At 33.8% G+C, this 11,284-nt stretch overlaps 1 protein-coding gene across 4 annotated transcripts in view; it reads right to left on the bottom strand.

The window, feature by feature from the left end:
- Positions 1-866: 866 nt before the first annotated feature.
- The window catches only part of LOC136042125 (protein Spindly-like), a 97,474-nt gene continuing 87,056 nt past the window's right edge, over positions 867-11,284 (bottom strand). For all 4 annotated transcript variants that reach the window (XM_065727032.1, XM_065727031.1, XM_065727034.1 and 1 more), the window contains exons 9-11: positions 8,885-9,018; positions 6,822-7,012; positions 867-1,551 (exon numbers count right to left, since the gene is read on the bottom strand). In XM_065727032.1, the coding sequence (XP_065583104.1) occupies positions 926-1,551; positions 6,822-7,012; positions 8,885-9,018 (951 nt within the window). In that variant the 3' untranslated portion in view covers positions 867-925. The remainder of the gene's footprint in view (positions 1,552-6,821; positions 7,013-8,884; positions 9,019-11,284) is intronic.

Genomic DNA, 11,284 nt, shown 5'->3' with positions numbered 1-11,284 from the left:
CTATTATTCAAAATCAGAAGCGAGCATAAAATTTATCGACCAAAAGTTGTGGTTTTCATGCCCTATATATCTTATTTTTGTTTTCATGAAAAGAGACAAAAATATCGTTCAGATAGTGTTAAGTCAACATGGAACAATTCGATGTCTACGGATTGTTCAAGAGCAAATCCACAATATCATTTTGTTTTGTTTCGATTAGTATGTCAATAAATTGAGTAAATGCGTTTGGCCCGTGACGCATTAGCATTATACAATAATCCAAAGGTGGAGTCTTATCTTTCATGATATTCTCATGTCTCCTTTGAGAGAATATTTCCTTTTGTACCGATAACTTTTGAAACTGATCATGCAGCATTGTTCCAAACACAAGATTCTGCATGATTTTTTCCTTCTCAAATCCATTCATATTTTAATCCTGACGCTCTTTTAAGACGCTCAATAAGAGGTCTTTTATGACGCTCTATAAGAGGTCTTTTCGATACCCTGTAGATTTTCAAACATAAACTTGACTAATTGGAAATAAAAACAAACAAGTAGACTTATTCTTCTAGAGAGATTCCTTTCAGCAACAGAAAGATGTCGCAATCCTGTGCACAGTATTTTATTCACCATTTTGTTCATTGAATTTATCATTTTACATTTTCTTATTCTGTTGACCACTGACATACTATTTGCTAATTTGAAGGTTTTGTTGCTATTCCAGAGATTCTTGTATTATTTAAGCTTTTTTCCAAAATTTACATACTCATGTAAGCTTAAATCTACAATGGTGAATATACATGCTTTAGTGTAAGACTCGCTGACATGAAACACTCAATATCTTATTGTTGCAAATTATGAAAAACTTCAAGTAAATTCTTATAATCTCCACTAAATATTTTATTCTTTATAATAATACTAAATTCGAAAAAAAGGAAAAAAAAAATCACTGTTGTTTACATTCTCCTACATCACAATCAGGCACTCGGATAATTTCTGGTTTAGTTTTCGTGACCTTTCCTTTTTCCTTCAAAACTATTCCTTTCTCCTCACTGCTACTTCCATACACTTGAATTTCACCAAATTTCTGCGGCATGCTTAACTGATTCTCTTTCACCGTTGGCTTTATACCTTCCTGAACTACAGCTGTATCAACAGGATTATTTTCTTTTTCTTGAGATTTATCGTATTTCTTCATTGGTACTGGGTTTTGTCTATCAATTTGTTTTCCAATACTTTCTTTGAATATTCCTTTCTTCTCACTGCTACTTCCACACACTTGAAGTTCACCAAATTTCGTCGGCATGCTTAACTGATGCTCTTTCACTGTTGGCTCAATATCTTCCTGAACTACAGCTGTATCAACAGGATTATTTTCTTTTTCTTGATATTTATCGTATTTCTTCATTGTTACTGGATTTGGTCTATCAATTTTTTTTCCAATACTTTCTTTGAATGCGGTTGGTACAAATTTCTCTTTGAGTTCAGATTCTGGTTCTTTGGTTTTTTCCTTACCGGGGAAGAATATTCTTTCTACAATTACTTTTTTGGATGCTTCCACTGGAGGATTACCTGAGACAAAAATGTACATTATTAAACACTTTCACCATTCTCGGACGTTCTCTAACAAGATTCAATATAACATTATCCTAAAAAGGCAAACAGAAACATCGTCAGCCCTTCCCCCCAAAAAAGATTCTTCTCACCAGTCCCTAGCTTGAAACCTCCTTTTAAAGCCATAATAATATAACTAAATTATAAAAAATAAAAAAATAAAAAGCCTGATGTGGCGCGCACAGTTTCTTGAAAAAACAAACCCTTATTGTATGTAAGAGAAGCAAGTCATGCTCCCCAAAGCTCCAAATGTAGGAACTATTCACAAGGGGGGGGGGGGGGTAACAGATTAAATTAGAGGTGATAACATTCTTGACCCCACGAGAGTAGGTGTATGTCGCCTCTTTCCCCTCCATGAGTTCCAAGAAGAACCGAATTAAATATCTGAACATAAATTTCAGCACTAGACACAACATTTGGAAATAACATTAATTTTTACCTCTTTGCAGCTAGTGCGAACTTCAGTTTTTTAATTTTTAGTTTACACACTGCAAAAAAAAAATATCAAAGAAAAAATCTCAGAAGGAAACATATTTCAGCCTTCAGTTTTTTACAAAAATAAGATTGTAAAAACAAAAATTGTAAGACAAAATTGTAAACAATTGTAAGACAAAAATAAGTATTTTTTTTTTATTTATATTTGCAGCTATAACATAAGTAACTTTCAAGATTAGAACAACACAAATTTCTTCTGCAAAAACTGACTGAGGCCTCATATTACAAAAGCACAATATCTATATTTTGCTTTTACTAAACGATCTTTTCTTTTACTAAATGGAGACATGACTGCCTTTACAATTCTGATTATGAAAAAAGTATTGTCTAACAAAACTTATATTTTTTTTTCAATCGGTCTTGTGGCAAATTACTTTTATGTTTGTGGCAGAGTGTTTCTAGTGTTTATGACGAAATCATAATGTGGCAAATCATAATGTGGCAAATTACTTTTATGTTTGTGGCAGAGTGTTTCTAGTGTTTATGTTTTAAAACGAAAACATTTTTCTAAATTTTGTTTTTCCGGTATTTGGGGAAGATTTTTTTGTGTTGGTGACGTTCAGTGCTTCAATGTTTAGTGTTAAGCACTTTTTAGTGCTTTGGATAATTTTTTTATGATTCAGTTTTTTTGAACCCCTGCCAAATCTTCTTTCTTTGCAACAAAGCACTAAAAATTTGTAGCAAAAATTAAACATTCACATAGTCAAACTTTTGAGAAATGTTTTACTGATAAAATTTTGACGGAAGCCAAATATTGACAAATTTTGACAAATTTAAAATCAGAACGATGATTTAAGGTTAATGGCTTCGAATTAGACACGATAGAAGCTCGAAAGAACAGTTCTCTCGTGATTATTCCTATTTCTATTATCTGTAGGTACGATGAATCTGGTAAAAAAAAAAAAAAAAAAAAAAAAAAAAAAAAAAAAAAAAAAAAAAAAAAAAAAAAAAAAAAAAAAAAAAAAAGCATAGTAGGTAATACTTGGGAACAATTAGTATACCTGCCGAACAGATAAACTTTTTCTAGATCAACTTGAGAGAAGAATTCCAAACGCAGGGAAGACATTTAAAAGACATCAGGTGTGTTGATAAGTCTGATGTTTTTCCCTGTTTGTTTCCGGCAGGAGTACAAAAGGATTAACTATCACTTGAACTCTGTATTTTTCAAAAAAATTAGTACTAACATTAATTAAGTATTAAGCTAGTTTTGATTAAATATTTAGAGGAAATAGCGAAGAGACCACACTGCCCATCCATAACAAACAAATACAAAGTTGAAACAATAAGGAAAATCTTTTCCAGGCAGTGGAAATCAATTCTGTGAATATATCGGCCCTATGTCCAAGGGCCGTCTTCAGCACAATACGAGAAAGTCCTGGTTGAACTTCGTTGAAGTAAGGATGCTAGGGCTGTTATAAAAAAGTTTTTAACATTATTAGTTTTCGCATTTTAATGTAAGTCTATTTATGTATAGCCTACATATTTTTTTCTCTCTCTTTCTCGTATTGTGCTGAAGACGGCCGTTGGACAAAGGGCCGAAATATTCACAGAATTGATTTTCACTGTTTTGAAAAGATTTTTCCTATTGTTTCAGCTTTGTATTTGTTCATTAAATATTTCATTAAACTTTTTTCATTAAAAGTTTAATTCTCAGTTTTACCTATTTTTTTAATATGCATATGTTTGTGTAAGTTTCTTTTCCGATGTTTTTCTTTTTTTAACTCCTTTGTCTATAATTTCTTTAACTTTATCTCTAAATCAATATATTTTACAAATGAAGTAGGTAGGATACTTTTGAACACCTAAAATGCTCTTGAAAAGAGATACAAAAAAAAACACAAAAAGAAAACGAGAAAGTTCAAATATTGCAAACACTTTATACTAACTGACAAGCTCTTAAGAAGTCCCTGATATTACATCTGGCGTAAGAATCATTGCAACGCATAGACGAATAGTTTAGCTAATTGTTTATGTATAAGAAAAAACCGCAAAAATAGCTTTTATCATCTGGATACAGAAGGTACTCGGTAGGTTTCCGACCCCTAGTGGTGTATCATTATTTCTACTGATTTTTTATATTGTCTAAACAGAACAAATCACGAAATCAGCACAAAAATCACTAGATTATTGAAGCAAATCCCAAAATCAACCAAAATCATTAAATCTAGTGATTCATTTTCTCACCGAACGACAACCCTGGTACACGGACAATGAGAGGAAAAAAATATCTTAAGAATAATCTGAGAGCTACCCTGAGAAACTATTTGGATATTTCATTAAAACAAAACAAGAATTAATCCAACGCAGGCATGCGCACAATGAGGTCTACAGAAACATCCCTTTCTCAAACTTCCCTAAAATTGAGCTAGAAAACACCATACAATTTGTTTCTTTTTCACTGTTTGAAATCCCCTTAGCCCCTTGGACGCCTTAACCCTTATCACAAAACTTTTTGCTGCCCCAATATAAATATTAACTTAAAACAGACTAGACGCTAATTGTTTTGTGATTACGCTTGTTTTACCTTTTCTTCAATGTTACTAGTAAAAGTACTAGTAAAAGTTTTACAATGTTACTTTCGTAAGAATTATTGAAGTAGCCGTCATTGCTCAACATTTTTGCAGGCCAAATCACAACAGTAACAAATCCTCAGTAAAAATCACATTTAAAACCACAATTAATAAGACAAAAACGAAATTTCTATCCTATAATTAAATAATTCTTTAGACCACACTGCTTTTCTATTTAAGAAAAATTATGCAAATAAAAAACGGGTTTAATTTCGATAAAGCAGTGAACAAAAATATAAACTATAACCTTGCGAACGAAAATCCAAGCAAAGTCAATGCTGTGAGAAGTCAACGGACTGCAGCTAAACTAGCAAATGAAAAAAAAAAACCTTCAATTTATAATTCATAACTTTGTTTCATTAACCTGTAAGATTTTTTTTAGATCTGGGGTTGGGTGACCTTCTTTTGTTTTGTTCATTTAATTTTCATTTTTAACAGATTTTCATTTATACACGATTGTTGCAGAGAAAAGGAGCCCATGGTTTCATTATAAACGTTTGCTTTGGTTTTGTTCTAAAGTTATTACCATCAGTGCTGGGAGTTTTGTTTTATAATGCGAGTTGTTCTTATTTATTTTATTTTTTATATATCTTTTTTTCGTTTTGTTTTAGTTGTGAGTTGTATTTTTTTTCCGTCGAGAAAGGCTCCCGGACGTGGGGCCGAAATATTCAGAGCATTTTGATTTTTTTTTTTAGTTAAAGTGTAGTTTTAATATTTTTATTTTTGTTTACTGCTTTGTCGAAATTAAAACTGTTTCTTCTTTGCTTAACTTTATCCTTTGCTTCCGTGTAGAAAGCGTACTTTAATTCTTCAGATTTTTCTTTGTGACATAATTTTACAACACAATTCCACTACTCGTTATTTCTGGAGAGAAAATAATGGCAGCTTTTTAAAAATTGATTAGCTAATAGTGAGCAACACATCTATACCGACAGTGAAATAAAACTTTTGAAAGACAAACACATTTTTAAAACCTTGTTGTTTCTTTAGTGGGAAATATTAGGCTAGTGTCAAGGTAGAAATTATTCCTAGTAAAAAAATTTATGTATAAAAAGTATAAGTATCAAAAAATTTATGGAACTTGTTTCTCTGTAGCTATTAATTAACGACAGAATGTCAGAGTCTTAGCAGAAATGTGGTGAAATAATGACAAGTTCTTTAAAATTGGGTTTTAAATATTAATTTGATTTATATTGATTACCAGTCTTTTCATACAGTTTGCGTTTAGCGTTACCTCTATGGGGTTATAAAACAGCAATAGTCGTACTTTATCAGTTTGACATTTCAAACTTTTGATTTAATCGCCAAAATAAAATTTTAAAGTACTTTCAATGAAGATCGGATGGGCAATGTATGTTCGATAACACTAGTATAAATCCAGAATCGGGGTTGTTGAGAAAGAAAAATGTAAAAAAAAATTCTTATTTTATAATACACAGAAAAATCGAAGGTAACATATTTTGGCTGCAGCTACATTATAACTTACCCCTTATATTCTGTACTCAAGCCTCTTTAATTTATTGGCAAAAAAGCATGAAAATAAACCAACATCTGCTGGGGCATATCATTTATTTGTGTATTGATAAAAAAACTAGAAGGTAGCGAAAAAAATAAAATAAACCGTTGATTTTTGAATTAAATGGAATAGTTGGGGGCGTCAAGTCGTGGCTAATGGTAGGAAAAGCCAAGACAGAGAGTCTAATTAAGTGAGAGGCAATTCTGGCATTAATCGCCCCCCTTATTAGGATTACATAAGAATGATGTTAGTTCATTTGTTAATAGATATGTATATCTATTATTGGTCCATGCGTCATTGCTAGGGCAGTAGAACCAAGGTAGATAAACATAGAGATAAGATAGTAATGGAGCCTATAGTTTTCCAAGTGTTTGGTTAATATGGCAACGGGAGCAATCGTGCCTCTCTATAAGGAGGTTAGACGCCATCCCCAAACTAATGTGAGAATATATAGTCCAAATTATCCTGCTGTACATTATCCAAAGATCTACATTATCCTGCTGTCCTCCCTTCGAGAGGTCCTTACCAAGCAGCTTAGGGCTATTATATCAAAATTACGAAAAATAGCTTAACTGGCTTGAGAAAGTTCCTTATTTACTGGAATTATTTTGTTCTTGTGTAAAAGAGTAGATACTTATTTGGCTGACCTGCTAGTTCCTGAAGTTTATATTCTAGTTCTTGAATTTTGACTCTGAGGAAGTTTATTTCTACAATTTTCAAATTTGATGTCTCACGCGAATTTCTTAGATCTAGCATCAAGGATCTTATTTCAGCCTCTTTGGCAACAATGGTGAGTCGCTCACTTCGTAGCTCACTCTTCACTTCTGCAGTTTCAGCCCTAAAAAAGACACAATACGCCAAGAAGTATATTCGACGTATAAGAAGTAAATTCGAGTATATGAGAAACATATTCGACAGGAAGAGAGAAATTTACTCCTAAAGAAAACATGATTGATATAACTAACTAGCATCAAACATAATTTAGCAGAGCAAGATGGTAATCTCATGATAAGAGATAAAGTAACTTTTGAACACTTCATTGCTATAGTCATGCAAAATTACAAAAATGCCGATGGAACAAGAATTTTATTTCATTTAATAATAAAAATATAAAAGAGGTGTTTCTCAAAATCTAGGAAGGTGATTGCCACCTCACGACCCCTCACCCAACTGGTGCCATTTCAGCATTTAACTTAAAAACTAACAATGATTCTACTCCTCAATTTACCAAGAACAGAAACAAGAAAAGAAAATTATGCCGGAATTATTATTATTAACTTTTTTTTATCCTGCAAGAAGGGTAAACAAAAGCTTTTACGACAGAATTTTTTTAATATTTCAGGAAAATTTGGGATTAGTCCAAATGATCTCTTAAGCAAAATACTGGTGTTTAACTGCCACATCCCCTCCCAAAGGAACAGGCCTCTGATGTGAATTGGGCAAACATTCACAAAAAAAGAACACGTTTTACTTCGAAATAGTTTCGAATGATGGAGCTTGATGGAGCAGAAACCATCAATAACTACTGAACTAGATATCAGACAGAACTTCTGAAGCCCTGTAAGGTCACTCACAAAGCGCTTGGATTCCGCAGCCCAAACTGAAAAACTGACATTTTTTTCAGTTTCCCCATCAATATGCCATGAACGTTTAAACTTAATACCCTTAGCCGTTCTAGAGATATTGCAGATGCGCCTTTTACAAAAACTGGATTCACCTAGCATATTTTGATTTCTCTAAAATTCACTTCAAAATTCTCTGAAGTTCACCAAAATACAGATGGGTTCTTTAAAAAGATAGAACCTTAAAAAAACACACTCAAAAATTTATTCTAGGTCGGGTCAGAGAGTCAAGTAGCGGGTTAAAAAGCAGCACAGCAGTCAATTATTATAAAAAGCATAAATTTAGTTCACGCTAAATTCAACTACAATTCGTCTCTTCTCCTGCAACTAATTTTAATTACTTCTAATATTCAATTAAGTGGGCAGCCCAGTCAAGGGTTAATTTTATCCCTTTGATTGCCGTTGTTACTGTCTCCCATTTATGCTACACCTTTCCGTGCATGTGTGTCCCTTCACAAATGCCGAACTAGAGTCGTACCTGTTGGAGGTTCTCGCTGGGGAACACACGCAGGTTGACTACGGGTTGACTTACTTGAAAATTTTCCTCTCATGGCTATCACTCGACATGTATGTATACTTTCTCTTGTGCTCGACGCAAAAATACACAAGATGGCGTCACTTTTCTATAGCTCCCTCGTAATAGGTGAGCTTGCTTTGCATTTGATGAGAGCATAATTGATTATATTAAACAACAGAGAAACACCCTCTTCGTATTTCTTCACACTGAAGGTCGTACTTGTGACATATTTTCGTACGCCAATCCTATCATTGCAAACATCTGGAGAGTGGACTGACCTATCTAACATTTAAGTTGTTTTAGAACACTATCTGATATGGTTTTCCTTTTAGTAATTTTAGGCCAGAAAAATAAAAAAAAGTTTTTGAGTCGTGACAATAAAAAAAAAAAACAACTTAGTTTCTCTGTGTTGAATGCCTTTCTTATTATCTTAACAAATATAAAATACATGAGTTAGCAGTAAGAATAACAATTAGAATGAGCAACAAGGAAGCATAAGTAGTAAACATATAAAACAAAGGGCGCTCAATCTATTCCAATTTTTTTCTTTTCCAAATTCAATTAAACTGACCTTGCCTGTTTAAGTAGGGCTTCCATAGCCTTGTCACAAACCCTGTGCTCTTTCATGTCCTTTCCAGCTTTAAACACATCACCACTGTTACTCTCCAGCCTGGATTCCAGCATATTCAATTTCTCCGTTTGAATCTGTAAGAAAATGAGCAATGTCGGCAGAAATGTACAGAGGAATTAGGGGTGCAAGTAGGGGGGTGAATGGTACATTTTTGGTATTTTCGTTGAAAGAATCGAAAAAAAGAAAAATTATCCCCCTCCCATGGAAACAGCTATAAGATCAATCAATCAAGCCAGAATTACGTATATTATACAGAATAATTTTAGAGCATGAATACTAGAATAAGCTATGGCTGTTAGTGACATTCTTGCTAGTTTAATGCAATCCGCATATAGAGTGATCTTCTTGTTGACCTAGAAAACAAGAGCTAAGAGCTCATTTGGCAATTATGACGAGGCCGAAAGAGCCAAGAGCTCATATGGTATGAGCTCTAGCAAAATTCTAAGAATCAATAGATTGATTTAAATGGGAAATCAGAGGCTCAATGTCGGTTGACATTTAAAATAAAAGCTCTGAGTCACAAGTCCTTCTAAATATCAAAATTCATTAAGATCCGATCACCTACTCGTCAGTTAAACGACTTTATCAAGTCAATTTGTACAGCTCCCTGACACGCCTACCAATTTTCATCGTCCTAGTCCGTCCAGAAGCACCAAACTCACCAAGCCACTGAGCCCCGCCCCTAACTCCCCCAAAGATAGCAGATCCAGTACGGTTACGTCAATCATGTATCTACAACGTTTGCTTATTCTACCCACCAGATTCCATCCCGATTTGTCCACTCTAAGCGTTTTCCAAGGTTCTGGTTTCAAATATTTCTGATTCCCCCCTCCAACCCCCAATGTCGCCGGATCCGATTCGAATTGAAAATAAAGCATCTGAGACATAAGATCCTTCTATTGCATCAAGTTTCATTAAGATCCGATCACCCATTCGTAAGATAAAGATACCTCAATTTTCACATTTTCCAAGAATTCCGGTTTCCCTCTCGAACTCCCCTCAATGTGACCAGATTTGGTCGAGATTTAAAATGAGAGTTCTAAAGCACAAGATCCTTCTAAATATCAAATTTCATTAAGATCTGATCACCCGTTCGTAAGTTAAGAATACCTCATTTTTTCTAATTTTCCCGAATTACTCCCCCCCCCCCCAACTCCACCAAAGAGAGTGGATCCGGTCCGGTTATGTCAGTCACGTATCTTGGAATTGTTTTTATTCTTCCCACAAAGTTTCATCCTGATCTCTCCGCTTTAAGTGTTTTCCAAGATCCCCCCCCCCCCCCCCCAATGACACTGGATCCGATCGAGATTTAAAATAAGAGATCTGAGTTACGAGGTCCTTCTAAATATAAAATTTCATTAAGATTCGATCACTCCTTCGTACGTTAAAAATACCTCATCTTTTCTATTTTTTCAGAATTAACCCCCCCCCCCCCAGATGGTCAAATCGGAGAAACGACAATTTCTAATTTAATCTGGTCTGGTTCTTGATAAGCCTGCCAATTTCATCGTCCTAGCTTACCTGGAAGTACCTAAACTAGCAAAACCGGGACCGACAGAATTTGCGATCGCTATATGTCACTTGGTAGATACCAAGTGCCATAAAAACTAGACCATTTGCGCATTAGTTGAAAAGGGTGAATTCATAGTACCTTGTGAGACTCCATTTCTAGCTTTGTGCGCACACGAATTATAAAAAAATCTATAATTTGAACATAAAAATACCCAGAAATTCGAAAAATAAGCCCCATTCTTTCTCTATGCGTCCCTAGATTAAGCCAGCTCTTTTGTTAATCTTGTTATTATAGAAAGGATCACTTAAAAGGGACGTCAACACAATAAAAAAAAAAAAAAAAAAAAAAAAAAAAAAAAAAAAAAAAAAAAATCCTTTTCACGGTCGGTTTTTTCTGCTGGCTCTTAACATTTATTTCTGGAGATATCCAGTGAGGGATACCAGTGAACCGTATACGGAATATTTGCAATACAAATTTATAAAAATTTAATAATACCGTTATACATCTTTGTCAGCATTTGATTGATATTTCAAATTGTTTACTAGACGATTGACCTAAATGTCAATTAAACCCGTTATTGCAAAATCTTTTTTTCCGAAGAAGGTTTGATCAACCTCACATCCAAGTAGTTCTAAGAGGAAAAACCCATCCGATAAATTTCAAAACATAGCCTACATTTTTCTTTCTAGGGATTTAAGAAGGTTATACCTGTTCACTAAGTTAAGTAAAGGAAAGGGTTTCCGTAATAAAGGAATATAAAAAATTCAGCAGAATTCAACTGATAGGTTTCCAAATAAAGTTCATTAAGGGCAAAGTTATCCCCCCCC

The sequence above is a fragment of the Artemia franciscana genome, unplaced genomic scaffold (genome assembly GCF_032884065.1).
Source record: "Artemia franciscana unplaced genomic scaffold, ASM3288406v1 PGA_scaffold_67, whole genome shotgun sequence".
In the NCBI taxonomy this organism is placed as follows: domain Eukaryota; kingdom Metazoa; phylum Arthropoda; class Branchiopoda; order Anostraca; family Artemiidae; genus Artemia; species Artemia franciscana.
Note: the sequence above shows the minus strand (reverse complement) of the source record. Positions and strands in the feature narration are given on the sequence as shown.